Genomic DNA, 25,013 nt, shown 5'->3' with positions numbered 1-25,013 from the left:
TTTATGTGGACAATTGGAAGAAGCTGGCTCAAAAATTAAATAAAAAGAATGGGATAGTTATTTCCAGAGGTATTTAGAAACTTCTAAAAAAGGGAATGATAAAATTGCTTCCATTCAAGAGGTGAGCTGCAAGATCTTGGAAACTTTCTCTACTGCAAAAATTGTCTGAAGTTTCCACTGTCTCACCTCCTCCTCTGACCATTCTTCTGATCCTCTAGAACTCTCTTATTCTTTGCTTTCAAAACTGCTGGCCACTCCCTCTTCCACCACCCACAGAAGTTTTGACACCATGTGTTAAAGAAAAGCCTAATCCACAGGGTAAACCTTCAGTAGCCCATACTTCCTGGACCAAGGCAGAACTTAGAGCTCTTACTAAGAAATTTCCAGATCCCACCCAGAATACTATTGGTTTTACTAAGGAGTTTAGTCTAGGTGTAAGAAATTATGAATCTTGGCCATTTAGCTCTGTGTCAGTTGGTTCACATGTTAGTATCTGAAAGAAAAGCAAGGGAATGGGTGTCAAAGGCTGACTGGAAAGATCCACTAAACAATTTTCTTTTAAAGTTAAGATCTCATTTGCTGCCCAGGCTGGAGTGCAGTCGTGTGATTATGAATCACCACAGTCTTGAACTCCTGGGTTCAAATGGTCCTCCCACCTCAGCCTCTTGAATACCTGTGACTACAGGCACACACACCAGGCATGCACACCTGGCTAGCTTTTTACAATTTTAAACATTTTTTGTAGAGATGAGTTCCTACTATGTGGCCTAGGCTGGTCTCTAACTCTTGCCCTCAAGTGATTCTCCTGCATTGGCCTCCCAAGTCGCTGGGATTACAGACTTGAGCCACCACACCCGGCCTGAGAAACTATCTTCTTAAACGAACAGCTGCAGACCAAGCAAAAGCTTGAGAACTGACAAACCATTTAGCCTAAGCAATTCCCCTGATATTTCCTAAGACCACTGACTGGTCTAAAGTCTGGCAGTGTAAATAAAAACCAAAAAGATTGAGCTGGACTACTTTGAAAGATTTGAAAAGGTTATTAGACAATATTCGGGAATGAATGAAGGAAGTCTAAGGAATCATCCAAATGATTCTATTTTAAATATACCTTCATTAAGGGATTGGATGAGCCATTGGCCATGGTGGTCAAAATACATCAAATAAATTGGGATTCTAGGCCAAGGTGGGCAAATCAGGAGGTCAAGAGATCAAGACCACCTGGCCAACATGGTGAAACCCCGTCTCTACTAAAAATACAAAAATTAGCTGGGCGTGGTGTCATGTGCCTGTAGTCCCAGCTACTTGGGAGGCTGAGGCAGGAAAATTGCTTGAACCTGAGAGGCGGAGGTTGCAGTGAGCTGAGACCCCACCACTGCACTCCAGCCTGGCGCCTGGTGACAGAGCAAGACTCTGTCTCAAATAAATAAATAAATAAATAAATAAAAAATTGGGATTCTGTGCATACTTCAGAACTAGTGAAACTTGATAAATTGGCCAGTTATACAGAAGAAAAACAACAAAGCTACTAAAATCATGAATTTATAGATTCAGCAACTTGCTGCTCAGTTCACCTGATCTAAACAGAGGCCTCGCTGTCAAAAGAAGACTCAGAAACATCTAAAGATGTTTGTTGTTATTGCAAGAAAACAGGACATCTTAAGAAAAATTGCAGAGTACTGAAATGGTACAGAAACGAAAGAAAAGGCAAAGAGGGATAGGGACTCCAAGGGAATCAAGAGGTCTTTCCCCCTTCTTTTGCAATACTCTGTGGGAAGTGGAGCTATGTATATAAAATAGAGAACAAACTAAAAAGTATTAGTCGACATGGGAGCTACCCTTCCTGTTCTCGACCCTATGTTTTTAAAGAATGTTCTTCCTCAGAGTAATGAAACAGTTAAAGTGGTAGGGATATCTACTCAACTGGTGACTATATACAAATCAGAACCTTTGCCTTTCCAACAGGGAAATTTAGATGGACGTCCTTCTTTTCTTTTGGAGCCTTCCACACCAATACATCTTATAGGAGGAGATTTTTTTTTTTTTTTGGAACTTTATAATGCTCATGTTTCCTTTTTCAAAAAGGAGAAAAATGTTTTAAAAAAATAACTGAAAGAGGACTGACTCAAAATGATAAATCAGAAAATTCAGAGCAGATAATCATCCAAATTCAATCATCAAGTGTTAAGATAATAAAAGAACTTGAGGCTTTATTTATTATTTATTATTATTATTATTTTTTGAGACAGAGTCTCACTCTATTGCCCAGGCTGGAATGCAGTGGCCTGATCTCAGCTCACTGCAACCTCTCCCTTCTGGGTTTAAACAATTCTCCTCCCTCAGCCTCCCAAGTGCCTGGGATTACGGGCAGAGAACATCAAGCCCAGCTAATTTTTTTTTGTATTTTTAGTAGAGATAGGATTTCACCATGTTGGCCAGGCTGGTTTTGAACTCCTGACCTCAAGGGATCCACACCCTCTTGGCCTCCCAAAGTGCTAGGATTACAGGTGTGAGCCACTGCACCTGGCCAACTTGATGGTTCATTAAGTCAAATCTCTAATTATTTACGGTCTGAATCATCCACCAATGTTATAAAAATTTTAACAGCACCCCATATGGATATGAATGGATCCAAAGAAACCACTTCCAAATATTAAACAATAGCCATCAAAACAGGAGGCTATCATAGGAATAAAATCAATAATCAAATATTTTATTGATAAAGCATGGATTATCTCTTCCACCAGTCCTTGTAATACTCCCATCCTCCCAGTATGAAAACCTAATGGGAAAGGATGGACATTTGTACAAGATTGTAGAACCATTAACAAGATTGTGATTCCCCATCTTTCAGTAGTTCCAAATCCTCACACATTCCTTTATTTAATATACCAGTAAGCAGTGAATTTCACTCACTGACTTATGCAGTGCTTTTTGTTTTTTTAGCATACCAGTAAAAGCTAACAGTCAATATTTGTTTGCCTTTACCTGGGACAGCTGTCAATATACCTGGACTGTTATGCCTCAAGGTTATGCTGAAAGCCCAACTTATTTTTCAAAATATTAAGGGCTGAGATGGCTGAGCTAAATTTTGAGGAAAATTCCACTCTACTTCAGTATGTGGATGATCTCCTATTATGCTTTTCCATTCTACATGATTGTAAAAATGACACTCTGTAGTTGCTGGAACAATTAGCTAAAACAAGGCATAAGTTATCTAAAGAAAAACTCGTTTTGCTTAACAGAAATAAAACATTTGGGACATTTAATTTCTAAGGGGGAAATACATATAAATCCAGATCAAGTAACTGGAATTCTTGCATACCTAACTCTAAAGACTGAAAGACAGCTTAGGAGTGTTTTAGGCTTAGCTGGCTACTGTTACAGTTGGGTAATTTTTCTCTCATGGAACAGCCTTCATATGCATTGTTGAAAGATCAACCTGACCCCATACATTGGATATCATAAGAACAAATAACTATTCAATAAATAAAGCAAAATCTCACAAAGGCCCCTGCTTTGAGCCATCCAAATTATCAGCTACCATTTTTCCTTTTTGTTTATGGAAGCCATGGCATCATCCTAGGTTTCCAACCCCAAAACACAGAGTAAAATGTAGACTTATTGGCTATTACAGTCAGCAATAGACTCTGTAGCTCAGGGGCTTCCCTTGTTGGAGGGCCATTTCAGGCATTATCATGTTTCTCAAGGCTACTCAAGAAACTGTAATGGAGGCTCCCTTGACTATATATGTACTTCATTCTGCAGAAGCTTTTTTGAATTCATGTCATACACAACATTTTTCTGTCAACTGATTGGCTTTATTACAATGTATTTTCACCCTCTGCTCCACACATTACCCTCTCTCGGTATAATACTCTTAATCTCACAAGTTACTTCTTGAAGCAACTGAGGAGATACCTCATGACTTTGTAGAACAGCATATACGGAGAACGATCCAAGATGGCCGATCGCTAACATCCCAGGATTGCAGCTCTCAGGGAAGGCGCGGAGAACTAGAGGACGCCACACTTTCAGACAAAGTCTGGTCGCTCACGGAGCAGAAGATCCCCCAGTGGTGGAAACATACGAGTCGCCAGCGCGACTCTCTTGGTCGGCGCAGCGGTTCCGCCGGCACCTCGACGCGGCAGCGCTCGGCGCAGAGTAAACAGGACCGGTTCCCCTTCTGACCGAGGTTTGGAGCCCCGGGAAGGCAGAGTCGCTTACTACGGAAACAAGAAGGAAGCCCGACAGGAGAATCCTGGGCAGAAAAGCACCATCAGTTTTAACGCCGCTGCTCTGGCCCTGGGAACTAACAACCTGGACGTCCACTCAAGAGACCTAATCTGAAAGTTGGTAATTTCAAAGACGACAGGAGGATAAATTTACAATGACGGGAAGAAACCAGCGTAAAAAAGCTGAGAATACTCAAAGTCAGAACACCTCTCCCTCTAAAGATGATCATAGTTCCACATCAACAATGGAACAAGGCTTGATGGAGAACGAGCGCCTCCTGATGACAGAATCACTCTTCAAGGAATGGATAATAACAAACTTCGGTGAGTTAAAAGAACATGTTGTAGCCCAACATAAAGAAAGTAGGAACTTTGAAAAAAGGTTTGATGAAATCCTATTGAGAATAGACAACTTAGAGAGGAGTATGAGTGAATTAATGGAACTGAAGAATACAATACAGGAACTCCGAGAAGTATGCACAGGTTTAAACACTCGAATTGTTCAAGCAGAAGAAGGGATATCAGAGGTCAAAGTCCAACTTAATGAAATAAAACGTGAAGAAAAGATTAGAGAAAAAAGGATAAAAAGGAATGAGCAAAGTCTCCAAGAAATGTGGGACTATGTGAAAAGACCAAATTTACGTTTGATAGATGTACCTGAATGTGACGGAGAGAATGAATCCAAGCTGGAAAATACCCTTCAGGATATTATTCAGGAAAATTTTCCTAAACTAGCAAAGCAGGTCAACATTCAACCCCAAGGTAATACAGAGAACACCACAAAGATATTCCTCAAGAAGAGCAACCCCAAGGCACATAATCGTTAGATTCACCAGGGTTGAAACGAAGGAGAGGATACTAAGGGCAGCCAGAGAGAAAGGTCAGATTACCCACAAAGGCAAGCCTATCAGACTTACAGCAGATCTCTCGGCAGAAACTCTACAGGCCAGAAGAGAGTGGGGGCCAATATTCAACATCCTCAAAGAACAGAACCTTCAGCCCAGAATTTCATATCCAGCCAAACTAAGCTTCACAACTGAAGGAAAAATAAAATCTTTTATGAACAAGCAAGAACTCAGAGATTTTATTACCACCAGGCCTGCTTTACAAGAGCTTCTGAAAGAAGCATTACACACAGAAAGAAACAACCAGTATTAGCCTTTCTAAAAATACACCAAAAAGTAAAGAGCACCAACATAAAGAAGAATTTACACCAACGAATGGATAAAACAGCCAGTCAACATCAAATGGCAGTAACCCTAAATTTAAATTGACTGAATTCCCAATCAAAAGACACAGCCAAAACCCAACAGCATGTTACATCCAGACCTGTTTCACATGCAAGGATACACAAAGACTCAAAACAAAGGGATGGAGAAAGATTTTCCAACCAAATGGAGAGCAAAAATAAATAATAAATAAATAAAAAGCAGGAGTTGCAATTCTTGTATCGGATAAAATAGATTTTAAAGCAACAAAGATATCGTGGTAAAAGGATCAATGCAACAACAAGAGCTAACGATCCTAACACCCAGATAGGAGACTTAGATTCAATGAGACAGAAAATTAATAAGGATATCAAGGACTCGAACTCAGATCCAGAACAAGTAAACTTAATAAATATTTATAGAGCTCTCCACTTCAAATACACAAAATATACATTCTTGTCAATACCACATCACACCTACCCATTAGTTTAAATGAAACATTGATTGGCCATTATTAATACCCAATTTTTTTCAAAATAAAGCAATATTTCCATTTACTCTCCCTCTTTCTCTTCCTCTTTCTTCCTGTCCTTTACTTATTTTTTTTTTCTTTTCTTTCCTTCTCTCAAAAAAAAAGAAATCAACTTGTAAACCTCTAGATCCAGGTTGGCAATGTCTCTTTCATTGCTTGATTTCCTTTCTTCCCTTCCCTCCCTCCCTCCCTCCCCCCCTCCCCGCTTCCTCCCTTCCTTCCTTCCTTCATCCCTTCCTTCCTCCCTACCGTCCTTATTCCCTTCCTTCCTGCCTTCCTCCCCCCCCAAAAAAAAAAAAAAAAAAGAACAGCATATACTCTGTATGCTGTATTGTTCTATTGCTAATAGAACAGCTTTTGATGCACAGTCAGAATTTACAGGAGACACCACTGCAAAATGCTGATGTTACCTGGTTCACAGATGGATCATATCTAAAGGATAAATTTGAAAAACACCAAACAGGCTATGCCATTGTGTCTCATGTAGACATCGTAGAGGGAAATTTCTTGCCTAAAGTAAAATCAGCACAGTTGGATTGATTAATAGTACTTACCACAGCTTGTTTAACTGTCCAAAAATCAAGTAACTAATATTTATACCGACAGCGATTACACTTTTGGTGCAGCTCATGTCTTTGGAATGTTATAGAATAGCGAGGCTATTTAACCTCCTCTGGACATCCTATTAAACATGGCTCTCAAGTTTCTGATCTTCTGGAAGCCATCCAATTATCAAAAAAAAAATTGGCTATTGTTAAGAGTCCTGGACATTCCAAACACGACTCCCTGGAGTAAAGGAAATCATTTTGCTGATGCTGAGCAAAAAAAGACTGCTTAATGCTAATATCAAATGAAACTGTAGAGATGGCCAGGTTTAAAGTGAAGGAGCTCAAGAAAAGGCTCCAAAGAAGAAAAAGCAAATATGACTAACTAAGGGAGAATGCTTTTCCCCCGACTTGCAAAACATAATATAGACCCAGTGACAGAAAAGCAAATCCCTATTTTGCCTTTGGGATATCAGTTTCCTATATTACATGTCCATGAGTTCATTCACTGGGGACCTGAGAAAATTGCATGGGGAAAACGCTATTACTGGAAACCTTCACCTACAGTAGTTCATAAGGTTTATGCTAAATGTCCAATTTGTCATATATATAATCCAGGAAAGCCTCTTCTGAATCTCAAGGGCATTTCCCTTTGCCTACTGGACCTTTCAGTATTTGACAAATGGATTTTATCTACTTACCTGCAGCTCAGGGTTACAAATATGTATTGGTTATAATTTATATGTTCTCTCATTGGGTTGAAGAATTTCCTTGAGAAAAAGCCACAGTTAAGCAGTAGAAAAATGGTTGATGGAATGGATAATTTCCTTTTGAGGAATTCTTTCCAAATTACATAGTGATGGAGAACTCTTTCCAGTGAATAGAGAATTCATTCAATGTATAATGTGGCCTATTTTCCAAAATTTTTATTGTATATACCATCCCCAGTCTTCTGATTGGTGGAATGAACATTTCAAAAATAAAACCCAGCTGGAAAATTATTGAAAGCTTTTCCTATTACTTGGCCCAAGCCTCTTCCATTGACTTTGCTTAACCTAAGAGCAGCTCCTTCTGGAATAGTATATCAGTTATCCCATGAGATAATTACAGGTTGACCTATGAAAGTGAATGGCAGTTTATATGAACGAACTTTATTGAAAAGAGATATACTCCATTATTAACAAGGCTTAACTAAACTTCTTTCTAAAAAACTAAATTGTAAAAAGAGCCTTAAATACAATAGAGGCAGGACTTGGGACATTAAAACAAGTTGAGAATGTATTTAATGAAAAAAGGCATTTACAAGAAAAGTTGATACTTAACAAACTAAGTAGAATAAAAAGAAAACTTCTTTCAGAATGAAAGTGAGGGTGGAGAGTCTGTATGGAAAGATAATGATGCTATTGCTAAATGGATAAATCAAACTGCCCAGCTAACGAGGGACTGTGCCAAAGCCCAACAATCAGAAAAAGTATGGGTTCAAACTCAACAAGGTTATTGACCATGCAATCCAGATGGAAGCAGAAATGACCTCTAAAACATGGCCAATAATTTTGGATGCAGAAGTACAAGGTATACATTTATGGAAAACACATGGGCCCTCTTCTTCCTGGAAAATTACTAACAGGGTACATAGCCTGTACTCTTACAGCTTCAGCAACCCACATATACAGTAACCAGAAATATAATGCAGTACAGCTAGTAGAAATAGGGATCATTTTAAATAATACCCTTGTTTTCCCAACTGGCAGTTGATGGGACCATACTAAATAATGATATTTGGAATCCAATTTCAGTTTTAGATTGTAAATGAATTCAGGAAGAATGGTACTGTCCCCAATACATCTGGAATCCTGAAATCATGGAAACATGGTTTCTAATTTCTACCCCTATTCAAAATAATATATAGGAAAGGGACATTTTTGTTTGGAAGTGAAGACAAATAAGACTGTAAGTGTTTAGGCCGGGTGCGGTGGCTTATGCCTGTAATCCCAGCACTTGGGAGGCCTAGGCGGGTGGATTACGAGGTCAAGAGATCGAGACCATCCTGTTCAACATGGTGAAACCCCGTCTCTACTGAAAATACAAAAAAAATTAGCTGGGCATGGTGGTGCGTGCCTGTAATCCCAGCTACTCAGGAGGCTGAGGTGGGAGAATTGCTTGAACCCAGGAGGTAGAGCCGAGATCGCGCCATTGCGTTCCAGCCTGGGTAACAAGAGTGAAACTCCGTCTCAAAAAAAAAAGAATGTAAGTGTTTTAGATCTTACTTGAAAGCAGACAGTATTTGATTTAAATTATACTGTCATTTAGTACACTACTGGATTCATAGGAAAGGTAGCTTTAGATATAATAATGAGGACACTGATAATCAAATATTTTGGGAATTGGAACTCAACCCTATTCAAGTTGTACTCCCAGCAGAAAATGAATGGTAAGTTAAGTAATCAGATATTACAAATCATGAGTTAATTACAGTTCTGGATAAATACACTTAAATATACCAAAAAGTCCATATAAAAGCAAAGGGAGAAGGATGATGGATTAAGCACAAACTATCAAAATGTATGTTCAGGGTTTTTTTCTATATGTTATTTCTTTTCTTCATTGTCTTTAGCTAAATGAACCTCTCAGTTGTTCACTGTATTGTTTATTATTTTTCTAATATTTCTGTTACAAATGTTATAAATGCTACAGAAACTGCAAATGTCATAGAAAGAGTAGAATTCCAGCTAAAATTATATTACTTCATCAATTCAAACCAACAGCCATAGAATGTAAGTAAAGGCAGTCTTCTATGGCCCATTTTGTCCAACACACTTTCTCCTCTACTCTGACCAAGTGGGGAAGGGCTTCCATTAACTTTTGTTTAGCCCTAAAGTTCCAAAGCTTACAAAAGATATCAAGCTGGATATTCCTCCACCTGACTCCTCAAGTCCTCTATCAGTATGACTGACCATGCAATGCATCGTTGCCTCTGAAGAATCTTTCCTAAGGAAGTAATCCTTATTACAATCCTGATCTCGTTTCTCCCTATGCTAATGAGAATACATTAGCATAAAACAAGGGGCTTTGGCATTCCAAAAGGAAAAATAGGAGCCTCCGAATCTTCACAGGAAAACCATATGATAGCACTTCATGTGCGGGTGAACAATAGCATGAGGACATTACAGAATTCTGATTTGATCCCATATGTTCTCTCATTCTAAACAAACGAGACCTATTCCCTTCACATTTCTTTCTTTTTGTTTTTTTTTTTTTAAAGATGGAGTCTCACTCTGTTGCCCAGGCTGGAGTACAATGGTGTGATCTCTGCTCACTGTAACCTCTGCCTCCTGAGCTCAAGCGATTTTCCTGCCTCAGCCTCCTGAGTAACAAGGATTATAGGTACGTGCCACTACACCTGGCTAATTTTTATATTTTGGGTAGAGACGGGGTTTCATCATGTTGGTCAGGCTGATCTTGAACTTCTGACCTTGTAATCCACCTGCCTTGGTCTCCCAAAGTGCTGGGATTAGAGGCCTGAGCCATGTGCCTGGCCAAATTTCTTAATATTTGGTCTTCAAAGCCCTCCTTTGGAGGATTCTGACCAAAAGTGAGGAATTGACAGCAAAAGTAAAATTTGAAAGGAAAAAAATCTGTAAGAGGCCCAATGTAGGTTTGACATACAGGTAATAGAAACTAGGCCTATGAGCTAAAGCTGAACTCTCACCTGTGAGGCTGCAGTTTGTTGAATATTTCACTGACATGTACTGATTGCAACCTTGCCTATCAGATGAAAGATGAAGGCAGTATAGGATCAATCATCCCTCTCCAAATCCCAAGACACCCATGTAGTCATTAAACCTTTTTTTTTTTTTTTTTTGAGATGGAGTTTTGCTCTTGTTACCCAGGCTGGAGTGCAATGGTCTGATCTCGGCTCACCACAACCTCCGCCTCCTGGGTTCAGGCAATTCTCCTGCCTCAGCCTCCTGAGTAGCTGGGATTACAGGCATGCGCCACCATACCCAGCTAATTTTTTGTATTTTAGTAGAGACAGGGTTTCACCATATTGACCAGGATGGTCTCGATCTCTTGACCTCGTGATCCACCTGCCTCGGCCTCCCAAAGTGCTGGGATTACAGGCTTGAGCCACCACGCCCAGCTGATCCATCAGTTACATGTTTGCTTTGTCTTATGTATAATGTCACTAAACACCAATCAGAATAGTCAGAATATCTTCTTTCAGAGATACAATTTGTAATATATGTATATATACATGAAACTTAATATACAATATGTAAATATATGTAAGATATATTTGCAAATGATGACTTCACTGCCTATCTCTCATTTTCTATGACACAAAATGTGTAAATACTATGCCTCATGTAACAAACTTTAGGATACATTCTCAGTTTGTACTGTCTGTATTTGTGGGCTATAGTCCTTGAACTTGGCTTAGAATAAAATTAACTTTGGGTTTTAAAGTTTATGGTGGCTGCTATTTTAACATTTTGAGTCAACACCTGTGGTATATATAGATACACAGTATCTATGGTGAAAAACATACTATACATAGGTCTTAATACTGTCCTCAGTTTCAGGCATCCACCGGGGAGCTTGGAATACTTTCCCCCATAGGTAAGAGAGGACTACTGTATATTTAGACAGTAGAACGCTGTTCGTAAGCAAAAGAGAACAAATTATTGATACCATAACAACATGAATGAATCTCAGAAATGTGTTGAAAGAAGCTAGACACTAAAATGACCATAATGTATAGTTCTAATTTATATGAAATCTAAAGTAGGCAAAAATAATCTATAGTGACAAAAAGCAGTTTAATGGTTATCTGGGGCAGGGATGAGGGCCAAAAAATCTTTTGGAGGTTATGTAAATGTTCTATATCCTGATTGAAATGGTGTTTATAGTGGTATATTTGTCAAAACTCATCAAAGTAAATAGGTACATTTTTGTATGTAAATTATATCTCTATAAAGATAGAAATATTATGGAGAATAATATTATATTTGTATTTTAAAATAATCTTGACAGTGTTTTCTTTTTTTTTTTTTTTTTTTTTTAATTTTTTATTGGATTATAGGTTTTGGGGTACATGAGCAGAGCATGCAAGACAGTTGCGTAGGTACACACATGGCAGTGTGCTTTGCTTTTCTTCTCCCCTTCACCCACATTTGGCATTTCTCCCCAGGCTATCCCTCCCCAACAGTGTTTTCTTATTACATTTCTTATTACAAATTTTCTTAATACATTGTTACCAAAAAAATAAAAGCAAGAGAAACTTCAAAGAAATTTATTTTAGAAAATGAAATTTCATCATAATCTCACACTGCTCTCCACTCCCACCCCACCCCAAGATACAGACTCAATGATTAGTTTTGTGTTTGTTCTTCCAGATTATTTAATAAATATACTAATACATATCTATGCATACAATTTTTGTATATGTGAAATGTTACTATATACATATTCTTGCAACTTGATTGTAACATTTTTAAGGTTTTTGGCTCCTGCAAAAGGCCATTGCTTTCCCCCATAGGGAGGGCCTAGCAAAAAAAACCCTTCATTTCATAGGTCTTTACATGTCAAATTCAGTGTTTTTCTTTGCTGATAAGCATTTCCTCTTGCACCAAAAGACAATATTTTAATAGGCTGGGTGTGGTGGCTTGTGCCTGTAATCCCAACATTTTGGGAGGCCGAGGAGGGAGGATTGCTTGAGGCCATGAGTTAGAGACCAGCCTCGCCAAGAATTATACAAATTTTAAAAAATTACCTGGGTGCTAATTTTTAGTAGTCCCAGCTACTTGAGAGGCTGAGACAGGAAAATTGTTTGAGCCCAAGAGTTAAGAGGTTATCATGAGCACAGATCATGCCGCCACACTGTAGCCTGAGTGACAGTGAGATCCTTTCTCAAAAAGGAGAGGAGATAAAGGAGGAAAAATAAAGGAAGGGAGGAAGGGAGGGAATATTTTAACAACATTTGCTGGTATTATATTTTACTAAAATCACACATTCTCTAACTTTTAGCCTAAGTTCTTATAGCCTAAATTCTTTCTACTACTGAAAGGAAAGCAGGTCCCAGTGGGACTCTGGGTGGTAACTGGGACTGAACAGTGACTTGGTGTTGATTAAGGCTGCCCAAAGAGTGGCCAAAAAATGAGGTTATAGGAAGATTTGAGCAGTGAGTGGCAATGGTCTATCTCTGCCAGCCAGAAGAGGCTCTGGTTCTCACAGTCATCTCAGATTAATGGCAGATTTCTCAGCAGAAACCTTACAAACCAGAAGGGACTGGGGTGCTATCTTTAGCCTCCTTAAACAAAATAATTGTCAGCCAAGAATTTTGTATCCAGCAAAACTAAGCTTTATAAATGAAGGAGAGATAAAATCTTTTTCAGACACAAGTGCTGAGAGAATTTGCCACTATCAAACCAGTACTATAAGAAATGCTAAAAGGAGTTCTAAGTCTTGGAACAAAACCTCAAAATATACCAAAATAGAATCTCCTTAAAGCATAAATCTCACAGGGCCTACAAAACAGTAACACAATGAAAAAATAACAGGGTATTTATGTACTAACTAACATGATGAGTAGAATAGTACCTCACAATCTCAATACAAATGTTGAATATAAAAGTTCTAAAAGCTCCACTTAAAAGCTACAGAATGGCAGAATGGATAAAAATCCACCAACCAAGTATATACTGACTTCAAGAGACTCACCTAACACACAGGGACTCACATAAATCTTAGGTAAAGAGGTGGAAAAAAACATTCCACGCAAATGGAAACCAAGAGCAAGCAGGAGTAGCTATTCTTATATCAGACAAAACAGACTTTAAAGTAACAACAGTAAAACAAGATAAAGAAGGACATTATATAATGATTAAAAAATTAGTCCAATAGAAAGACATTACAATCCTAAATACATATGCACCTAACACTGGAGCTCCCAAATTTATAAAACAATTACTACTAGACCAAGAAAATGAGATAGACGGCAACACAATAATATTGGGGGACTTCATTATTCCACTGACAACACTAGACAAGTCATCAAGACAGAAAGCCAACAAAGGAATGATGGACTTAAACTATATCCTACAACAAATGGACTTAACAGATATTTACAGAACATTCTACTCAACAACGGCAGAATATACATTCTTCTCATCAGCACATGGAACATTCTCCAAGATAGACCATATGATAGGCCACAAAACAAGCCTCAATAAATTTAAGAAAACTGAAATCATATCAAGTATCTTCTCAGACCACAGTGGAATGAAACTGGAAATAAACTTGAAAAGGAACTCTCAAAACAATACAAATACATGGAAATTAAATAATCTGCCCTTGAATGATCTTTGGGTTAACAATGAAATCAAGATGGAAATTAAAAAATTATTTGAGCTGAATGATATTAGGACACAACTTATCAAAACCTTTGGGATACAGCAAAAGCAGTGCTAAGAGGAAAGTTCACAGCATTAAATGCCTACCTCAAAAAGTCTGAAAGAGCACAAACAGACAACCTAATGTCACACCTTAAGGAACTAGAGAAACAGGAACAAACCAAACCCAAACCCAGTGGAATAAAAGAAATAACAAAGATCAGAGCAGAACTAAATGATTCTTCCTCTTAAGTTTTCACCCACCATCTGTCTCAGATGCCCCCTTTCCTCCATTTATTCAAGCTTAACACCAAGCCCACTATATCCAGTCATTGAGGACACAGGGCCTCTGTCACCTGAGAAATGAAACTGTGCTTCCTTCCCAGATAAGACATGGATGGCTTAAATGTTAAACTATGAGCATTTCTTTAAGAAATAAACTGCAGGAAAAAAATGTCTTGAAGGGCTACATGGAAGATGTGTGAAGTATAGATCTCTAAATGTATAAAGAATCAGTGATTCTTAGGTGCAAAAGAATCATCTGGAAAGTGACTAAAAAATGCAGCTCTCAGGCTCCATTCTAAGGCAGTTGGCTGCAGGGGACAGTGTGAGAATCACAGTTGGAGGAACACTGGCTCAGATGATCAACTAAAATGCTCAGTCTTCACACGTAAAAAGGGTTTGGAGCAATGCTATGCTCAGTTATAGAAAGGTTATCACTCTTTCCTCAGCCTGATGCTGGGTTCGAATTAAGCTTCAGACTGTCCATTTCCATCTGTTATTTGTCTCAGTGAGTTCTTTCTCAGCCTTGGAAACCTGGAAGGAAAACACCTTTTCCTCTTACCTTAAAAATTTTGGTTTCTGTGCTTTTGGAGGTTCTGAATTGATCTTGCGCCTTTCTTTGCCCTTGAGGAGTGTCTCTGGCTACAAATTCAACATTTGATCCTTGTTTCCCTTATCTATTTCTGTGTAAAAAGTTACTCCAAGGCTTAGTGACTTAAAACAATGACGTTCATTTATTTTGATGATGAATCTGTAATTTAGGCAAGACTGAGCAGGAATGGCTTTGTCTCTGCTCTCCATGGTCTCAGCTGGGGCTACTTAAATGGCAGCAGGAGGACCCACTTTGAAGATAGCTGACTCACATAGCTGGCCAGTTAGAGCTAGCTGTTGGCTAAGAGCCCAGCTGAGGGTGTGAGCTGGGTACTTTCGTTCCTCTCGACATGGGCCTCTCCCCTTCACAGGGGCCTTGGGCTCCCTCATAGAATGGAGGCTGGGCTACAGGCGTGAGCATCCCCAGGGAGCAAGGCAGAAATACATGGCACTTTTATGACTTACTAGCTTTGGAAGTCACATTATATAATTTCCACCATACTATTGCTTCAGGAATTCATAAAGTCCCACTCAGATTCAGGGGAGGAAAAGTAATCCCCACCATTTGATGGAAAGAGTGTCATGGTTACCTTATAAAAATAGCATGGGGTTGGGAGGTGTTACTGCAGCCATCTTTGGAAAGTACAGTCTGTCACCAGACCCTGGCCTATTTTGTATTATGTTTATGGGTTTTTCTTAAAAGCGTTAGTGATGCATATTCACTAATTATTGTTAGTTGTATTCCACCTCATTTTATCCTCTTCACAATCCTGTGATGTAGCTGGATATTTTTGTTTTACATCCAACTGTGGTTCATAGACATGTCTGGTATAGCTAGCACATTATTTTAAAAATTGTGAATTCTTACATAAGTATTTGAATTTCTGGCTTCTCTTCACAATCATAAGATTAGGTAAATCTAGGTCAAGCTTTCCTCCTATCAGCAGTGAGCTGGAGCTGAGTAGTGGTGGCTCCCTTAGTAAAAGCCTGTCTTCTCTGTTTGCCACAGTTCCCACTACTCCTTGTTACCTACCACTTAACTCATTACATTTTGTGTCCCACAAGCATTTGACTTTGAGCTTTTCCGCCTTAGGAAAAATAGGCCCAGATTCTACTATGGAAAATTGTAATAGCCATACCCTTAATTTGGAGTTTTTGAAGTACTTGCTATAGAAAGCTACATTTTGGGGATTGTTTTAATCCTCTCTCTCTTTTGGGGAGACTGTAAGGTTGCTGTTTCTTGTTTGAAGAGCAGGCACCTTCAGCTGTCCACTGACTGAAATGAATGATATGCCCTGAATCCCAGAATGGCCCAGCTGCTCAGTTCTAGTCCTTCCCTTCCAGGCTAGCCCTTTTTGAAATCTCCAAGATGGAGCAGAACTCTCCTTAATCCCTTGAATTTGCTTTCTTCAGTGCCTGATCAACACAGGATCCGTGTATCTTGGAATTCTCAACAGGAGTAAGGGCAGCTCATACAGGGAGCACCAATGTCAAAGTTTTCTAACACCACCATCTCGCCTAGAGCCAAGTCTGCTCACAAAGACCTCCTCTCTGGAAGATAAGTGCCCAGTGGTCATCCACTGTTCAGAAGCAGTTCTCAATATTCCTAATGGCACAATGCTTGCTTTGTCCTTTCAAGAGCTCTTGGTTTTGTTTCCAAAATGTCAACAGATAACTCTTAAGTGTTGATTAAACCAGCAACAGCATTGCCTAAGGAGAGCATTGACTGCGTGGTCTTCATCAAGCCCACTAGAGAAGCTCCAGCCTGCACAGAAAGGACAGTCTGGGCCTGACTAGGCAACTCTGTCTAATCAGGACACTTTTTTCCCTTTGGCTCTTGGGTTTTTCTTTAGCTCTTTGATACTAGGAGAACTGCTCACCGTCAGCATGGCTAGTGCTTAGGAGTAGGAAAAGTCTATGGTTTTACTCCTCTTAACCTTCTGAGTAGGCTCTACCACCAAATTAGGACATTCTGTGGCAGGCACTTCCCCACTTGATCCTGCTCCATCACATTCCCTGTCCTCCCCTCATCAATAACCATAATCCTAAATTTTATGTTTCTTCTCTACTGTTTATTAGAGATTTTACCATCTATTCTGGATATCTATGACTTAACAAAATGCCTGAAAATTTAGTGGTGTCAGTCTTTTTTTCTTTACAAATCCATTATTCGAGCAGGGTTCTGTAGGGAAAACTCATCACCACTTCATATAACATCACCCATGCAGCTCAGCTGAGGGCTGTTGAATCCACTAAGATGACTCACTGCTGGCTGGCTGTTAATGCTGGGTTGAGGCCCTGGGACCTTGGTTTGTCTTCACATGGACCTCTCCATGTGGCCTGGACTTCCTCACAACATGGTACACGAGTTCTAAGGGTAAGCATCCCAAAAGAGAAAACCAGGAAAGAGAGCAAACCTTGCCTTTTGTGACCTAGCCTCAGAAATCACATAGTGCCTATTAATTGAAGCAGTCAGAGTCCCACCTGGGTTCAAGAGGAGAGGATACTGACCACACTCTCTTTGATGGGAGAGTGGTAAGGTTCTAGAAGAGAGATGGGAGCAGAAATGTTGTAGCTATTTAATTTTGCATGTTTTACACTTTATAGAAACATCCATACTAAATATGTTTTTCTGCAACTTTGTTCCCTCAACATTTATGAGTCACTTATATTGTTGGAAAAAGTTCATATATTTTTAGAACTGTGTAATATTTCATTGCAATTATTTGCTACAATTTAGTTGTCTGTTATTTTGTTGAATATGCTTTTTCTATATGTTTCCAGTCCTTTTTTCCTACATATTTATGCTTTTTGCTATTTTGTACAGCTGCTCTGAACATTTTCATAGAACTCTGCACATGAGCCTAGAGCAAGAATTCTCAACCAGGGTGATTTTTAGCAGTGTCAGAGGCATTTAGCAAATGTCCTACATACTTTTTATTTTCATTACTTGGGTAGGAGGCATTGGTACTGACATCTACCAGGTAGAGACTATGGATGCTGCTAAACATCTACAGGACAGCCCCCTATAATAATCAGCTGGTCCAACATGTCAGTAGTGCTGAGGCTGAAAAATCCTAGCTTAGGTTATATACGGAGGAGTAGAATTCTCTCTCGATGATAGGATAATCACAGTTTCAACTTTACTATATAATACTAAATTGTTTACCCAAGTGGTTGAGCAAGTCTATACTCTTACCAAAGGGATGCTCCACATCTTCTGATATTGTCAATCTTAGATTTTGCCAATTCATGTTTTTTTTCTTCTGAAATTCATGTTTGTGTGCTTTGTCTGTTTTTATAGAGTTAATTTTTATAGGATTGATCTGTAGGCATTATTTATATATTCTGGATACTAACTCTTTGGTGTTTGTACATGCTAAAAATATCTCTTCCCAGTTTGTGGCTTATCTTCTCACTTCTTCCTGGTTCTTTTGATGAACAGATGTTCTTAAGTTTCATGTAGTTAAATCCATCAATCTTATACTATCCTTTAAGGTTTGTGATTTAGGGTTATCATTTTAGAAAGAATGCCCTGCCTCAAGGTTCTCATTGCTTCCCAAGCCTGGCAGCATTTTGGGGTTTCATGTTTTCCAGCTGGCAATTACCTAGAGTTCCTCTTGCTGACCCCAGATGTGACTGACCTTCCTTATTCTCCACTGCGTTTGCTCAGTCCCTATGAACACTTAGATTGTATTTCCTAAAGTACTCCATTTTCCCTGCTGGGATTGGGCTCTTTCTACAACCTCTCTAGCCCTCTCTACCCAGGACTGGACTCTGCTGTCTGGGGACTGGCCTAGAACTGACTTCTCTGGAACCACAGTGCCCCACTTAGCATCAGCATTGCTGAAGATGTCTCTTAGATATTAGCCTTGCCAGGATTGAGCCCCAGTTTTCTATAGTACTTGGATGGTTTCATTTGTACTCATGTTGGGTATTCTCCTCTAGGGCTAAAATCAAGAGTGGGGTAAACCTGAAGATGCCAAGTGGTGCCCAGGAACACTGCTGCTCACAGGAGGGGCACCCTTCTTTTCCCACTGGCCCTCCCCTGGGGTTCCAGAGTGCCTTTTGGTCAAGCCTGTCCCACTTGACCCAGGGCACTGGGGTCTAGATTTCTGAACAGTAAGCCAAATCACTGCAGAATTATAGGGGGAGTCAGGACAAGGCTGTTTCAAGATTAAAATGAAATAAAACCTGTGAAAGTGCTTTGTAAATGCAAGGAATCTTATTATTATTATTATTATTATTATTATTATTTTTTGAGACGGAGTTTCGCTCTTGTTACCCAGGCTGGAGTGCAATGGCGTGATCTCGGCTCACCACAACCTCTGCCTCCTGGGTTCAGGCAATTCTCCTGCCTCAGCCTCCCGAGTAGCTGGGATTACAGGCACGCGCCACCATGCCCAGCTAATTTTTTGTATTTTTAGTAGAGACGGGGTTTCACCATGTTCACCAGGATGGTCTCGATCTCTTGACCTCGTGATTCACCTGTCTCGGCCTCCCAAAGTGCTGGGATTACAGGCTTGAGCCACCGCGCCCGGCCGGAATCTTATTTAGCAAATAATGGTTAAATGATATCAGTGAGGTTTGGATATATTTTATTCTTTGTAAATTTAGTAATGTATGTTATGGTCACTTTTAACAAAATGTATTATTAACCAGAATACTCTAATTTCTGTCCAGGTGAAAAAATATTTTTAAACAAATAAAGCCATCCACAATACATGTCAAACCCACACCCAAAATGGAGTTTTGAGCTTCTAGTCCTTTCTGCAAAGAAAATCCTGGCTCCTCCATCTTGGTTTTCTTTTTCCTCTCCTCTTCACTTCCTGTTTACTATCTCCATTTTGTTTTCCAGTCTCTGCTTGTACTTTGGACTACCTGATTGCTTTGGGTGGTCAGAGTAGAGAGCAGAACGATGTCACTGTGTTTGAAGAAGCCAAGGAAATGTGAGAGAACAGTTTTAAGAGAATCATCAGCCTAGTGTGGACATGTCCCAAGTGATGGTAAGAGTTGGAGTGGAAGAAACATTATGAGTCAACTTCTCAGTCACTATTATTGGATAACAAGGATTTGGCAGGAAAAGCAGAAGGAAGAGGCAGATGGCATAAGAATCAAAGGACATTTGTACAAAGGAGAGATGAGCAAAGTATCAGGGGAGCTAGGACAATGCTGATCTCCTCTGAGTTCCCACAGGATGTGGGAAAATGAGCAGCCTTCCCTGAAGAAGGTGGCAAAGGAAGGCTACAGAGGAGCCCTCTAGGGGAGCAGAGGAGAAAAGGCTGAAGTCTGGGTGTTGTCTACCTTAAGCAGGCCCTGAAGGGTAGGAGGGAATTCCAGGAGCTGTTGGGGATGAGGTCAGTGGGAAGGAGGTTGGAAGCAATGTGGGGTTGAGAATGAGAAGACAAGTCCTGAGGGGTTTACCTTTCGGGCGGAGGCCAAGGGCAACAATCCTAGAACTGGAGTCACCTAGGATTAGCTGATCCCAAATTGTAAATGAAGCACTGGGGTCAGGTTGTTCCCATCCTGGGATTGGGGGAGGAGGGAGGAGGTGTGCATGAGAGGCCCTGCTGGCCTGGAGGTGGGTATTGCAGCTGCCACATGCCATTCCCTTGCTGCAAAATCCTTTAGCAGAATGTCTGCTATCCAGGAGTACGTGCATTGGTGAGTTTGTTCTCATTTCCTGAACAACTTACGCACTAAGCAATTACTTAAAAGCACTGAAGGAAGAGGCTCAGGTTTCTAATGACATTCTGTCAACATGACTAATACTACTCTGGAACACCCCTCCCCTAGGTATCTGCATGGCTCACTTTCTTCTTCAACCAAGTTTCCCTCAAAGAGGGGCCTTCTCTGACCCCAGTACCCATATAGCCCTACTCATCACTCACTATCCTCTTGCCTTGCTTTATTTTTCTTCATTTTACTTATGTCCACCGACTCATCCTGTATTTGTTTATAGCCCTGGCCAAGTTATTGGACTTTAGGAATGGCATCTTTCAATTAGAAGTTGTTGCTACTCTAATACTAGATTTTGTTAACTATTGGGTGGCCTCTTTTCACCATGCTTCCTGTACAAAAATGAATTGCCTAAAACTCAGCATCCACATTTCTCCCTCAAAGTTTTAGACAGTAAAATCTGACTGTTAGAATCTGTTTGCCCTCACAACTCCTCCTCCCATCTTGCCTTCCTCCTTAACTGCATTTTCTGATGTTGGCCAAGATATCAGAACCTGAGATTAGTATCAGAAAATTGAGCTCCTACCATGACCCCACACCAAAGTTTGAGGCTTTCAATAACAAAGACAGTTAGACACCCTCCTTTCCCAAGAACCTATATGTTGTGAAGGAACTGATAATTAAACATGATTGTATAATGGTTTAATGAGAACCACAACAGGGGAGGTGTTACCTTCAGAAGGGCTTCTCTTGAGGAATGATACCTGAGTATTAAACTGCAGGATGAGTAGGATTCGGCTGGGAAAAGAAGGGTTGGAGAAAAGTGGACACCAGGGAAAAATCCCTGATTCTAGAGAAGTGGGTCTTGTTGGAGGAGCCAGAACTGCCAGGCGCCTGGGAACCCAGTAGGAAGTGTGAGTCGTGGGTAAAACCAGGGCTGTGTCAAGCTTAGAACAAGATTATCCTAAGGCAAAAATAACCATTCCACTGCTGCTGCTGGTTTGGTTGGCAAAAAAAAAAGGACTCCATGATTTTAGTAATCAAGTTGTTGGTAATAATATTGGTATTATTATTCTGTCACTATTCACTATATATAGTATAGGACTGACCAAATAAGTAATTAACTGGTTAATGTTGAAAGAAACCAAGATTTTTTACTATAAAAGACTTGCAAATATAAAATTTTAAAAATTAGTAAAAATTCTATAATTTTAAATTTGAATGAAATATGTTAGTATAAACTGATGATACATTTTAATATCTTAAAAAAAATCTATCCTAGCTCTGACCACTATTAAGACCTAGAAACAATGACTAGTCAAATGCAGGGCATGCCCCTAGTGCTGGTTTGTAGTCTCTCAATTCTGTTTCCCATCAAATGGAACCAGGGTTTCTTGCAGAAATGGATGGTCCAGAGCAGGAATTGCAATATGATGAGTCTGAAACATGATATACCAAATAGTGAGGAAAGTGTCAGAGATCCCAGGGGTCATGTCAACAGAACTCAGAAGTCAACTTGTCAAGGCTCTCACTGGCCACAAATGGGACAATGTGAACATAAATAAGAGTAACTGAAAAGGACTGAAATCCACATGAATCCTGTTGGAAATTCACAAGTTTATAATGATGTTCAAAAAAAAAAAAGACAATTGTTCACCTTTGGATGTAGAGGGAACCAACTCTTTATTCCAAAAACAGGAAAGTAAAGAAAAGGAATCTACCTTTGCCATATAAATTGAACCTCAGGGTAACCAAATGGTGGAGGAGAGAATGTTTCTTTCCAGAGGAGTGTTCTAGCCAATAATTTAGAAGAAATATTGGTCTGGGTGTGGTGGCTCATGCCTGTAACCCCAGCACTTTGAGAGGCCAAGGAAGGAGGATCATTTGAGCCCAGGAGTTTGCCACTGGCTAGTCCTAGATGACTCCGGTTCCTGTTGCCCTTGGCCTCCACCCAAAAGGTAAACCCCTCAGGACATGTCTTCTCATAGCGAGACTCCCATCTCTACAAAAAAAAATTTTTAATTAGGCACAATGGTGCATGCCTGTGGAGGAGGAAGAGGAGAAGGAAAGAAGAGGAGGAGGCTGGGAGCAATGGCTCATGCCTGTAGTCCCAGCAGTTTGGGAGGCTGAGGTCAGGAGTTTGAGACCAGCCTGACCAACATGGAGAAACCCCATCTCTACTAAAAATACAAAATTAGTCAGGCATGGTGGTATATGCCTGTAATCCCAGCTACTAGGGAGGCTGAGACAGGAGAATTGCCTGAACTTGGGAGGTGGAGGTTGCAATGAGCTGAGATCACACCATTGCACTCCAGCCAGGGCAACAAGAGTGAAACTATCTCAAAAAAAAAGAAAGGAAGGAAGCGGTGGAGGAGGAGGAAGAGGAAGAAGAAGAAAGCAGCAGAAGAAATATTATTTACAAGGCATTAAAGAAACAATTATTCTAGGTAACAATAATTGTATTAGTTTCCTGTTGCCACATAACAATGTATCACAAACTCAAAACAAGAGAAATTTATTGTCTCTCAGCTCTGGAGGCTGAAATGAGAAATCAAAATACTGACAGGGCTGTGCTCCTCTGAAGCCGCTAGAAAAGACTTCTTTTTTTTTGTTTGCCAGTGAGCCATCCTCAGTATTCCTTTGCTTGTAGAAGCATCACTCCCTTCTCTGCCTCTATGGTCACATGACTATCTTCTACCTGTGTCTATCTGTGTTCAAATTGTCCTCTTATAAGGACTGAATCAGGACCCACCCTAATTCAGTATGACCTCATTTTAACCTGATTCTGTCTGTGAGAATCCTGTTTCCATGATCACAGGCACAGGGTTGGTGGATAGTTGAAAGTTCAACACATCTTTTTGGGGAACACAGTTCAACCAGTAATAATCATCAGGGGCAGCTTAGATCACAAATAAGAAGACACCAGACTTTATGTATTTTCTGACAGAGTATACCACCTATTGCCAAGGAATTAGACACAAATCAAACTAAGTTTAGATCTACCTACCAATTTACAGGAAGTAGAGAGTACAGAAAAGCATGTTAAAAACTACCTCAGGCAGTAGAATCAGCAAGACCGAGAATGCAGGAAACTCTACAAAACAAATGACTTGGTTTCTTCGACAAATAAATTGCAAGGAAATTCCAGGAGACAGCTCTGTAAATTATAATAAAATGGACATAAAATTCATAACAACTGAATACAATATATAGATTTTGTTTGAAAAGTTAAATACTAGATATTTAATAAAATAAAGGGCTATTGACAATTTAAAAAGTCTTAATATTGTGGTAATGTTTTAAAAAAGAGAGAGTCTTTAACTTACAGAAATACATTTACTCAGATAAAGTGGCATGTTTGGGGATGGGAAGACACTAGCGGGGTGGGTTGGATATGAAACAAAGTTAGCCAAGTTAATTAATGAAGCCTGGTGGTGGGGACATGGAAATTCATTATATTATTTTCTCTGCTTCATATGCAGACATTTTTTAGCCTATACAATTAAAAAGAGTTAACATGCAGTATGTTTAGTTAATGCTTCTCAGCTTGGGAAGTATCAGGACCTACCTGACACTGCTGAGGACACCTCCCTCCCTCACCCTCACTGACATCTGCTGTTCTAGATACTTTCCTAGAAAATGAAGTTTCTCTTTTCAAACTTACTCACTGCAGCTTGATTGCTGATGAAGACCTTTTGTTTGTAGGAAGCACCTGGCTAGCTGAAAAGGATATTTTTCATTAGGCAAGAAAGGAATTTTTTAAAACCCCTTTTTATTATAAAATGCTATATACATACACAGAATCAAAAGAAAATTCAAAAAGTGCAGAAAAATTAAGATCACTCCTCTGCCGTTCTAATTCCTAAAGTCTTCATTGCTTCAAGTTTCTTGTGAATTACTCCATACATTTTTCTAAGCATATACAAAAATAAGCATGATTTGGACCTCACTGTAAGCCTAAGTGTGTTTGCAACTTTGCTTTTTTTCCACCCAGCAATATATCTTAGAGACATTTTCATAGCAGCAAATACACATCCTCCTCTTTTTTGTTCCATTATGTGGGAAATCATATTTATTTCAAATCGCTCCCTGATTGGCAGGCACTTTTTTTCCAGTGATTTCTTCTTAGAGATAATCCTGCCACATCCCTTCTTGAACACATATAGAAAATGAATTTTTTTTAAAAAATATGCATCTTTTAAGAAAGCCCCTCCTTTATCCTTCCAGCTCAGGACAGGAAGCGCTCCATGGTATGAAGCAAGCACACAACAAACATCCTGGACCTGTCTGCATTACCCTGTGACTCATCACCTGCACGAGTGCTGGTCAGGTAGAGGCTGGAGCAGTCAGGAGCATGCCTGGCTCTCGAGGCACGTGGAGAGCACCAGCGCACCAGTGCCTGAAAGTGCACAGCTGCTCCCCGGCTGAGGGTGCTTGATGCACCCCCGAATCCCCTCTTGTATGATGCCCCAGCCCAGGGGAGATAAAAGCATCAGCACCAAGAGATTCACCTGCCTCCTGTCGTTAGGTAAGTTCGCAGGCACTGGCGT

At 39.8% G+C, this 25,013-nt stretch overlaps 1 protein-coding gene across 46 annotated transcripts in view; it reads left to right on the top strand.

Moving 5' to 3' along the window:
* Window positions 1–25,013, top strand: part of BCAR3 (BCAR3 adaptor protein, NSP family member) — a 314,925-nt gene that overhangs the window by 39,332 nt on the left and 250,580 nt on the right. For 37 of the 46 annotated variants that reach the window (XM_078332552.1, XM_078332534.1, XM_078332564.1 and 34 more), the window contains 2 exons: window positions 9,783–9,904; window positions 24,691–24,991. In XM_078332552.1, the coding sequence (XP_078188678.1) occupies window positions 24,901–24,991 (91 nt within the window). In that variant the 5' untranslated portion in view covers window positions 9,783–9,904; window positions 24,691–24,900. Of the gene's footprint in view, window positions 1–9,782; window positions 9,905–19,642; window positions 19,791–24,690; window positions 24,992–25,013 lie in introns of all 46 variants that reach the window. The other 9 variants (XM_078332553.1, XM_054236923.2, XM_078332533.1 and 6 more) reach the window with 2 other exon arrangements.

The sequence above is a fragment of the Callithrix jacchus genome, chromosome 7 (genome assembly GCF_049354715.1).
Source record: "Callithrix jacchus isolate 240 chromosome 7, calJac240_pri, whole genome shotgun sequence".
NCBI lineage: Eukaryota > Metazoa > Chordata > Mammalia > Primates > Cebidae > Callithrix > Callithrix jacchus.
Note: the sequence above shows the minus strand (reverse complement) of the source record. Positions and strands in the feature narration are given on the sequence as shown.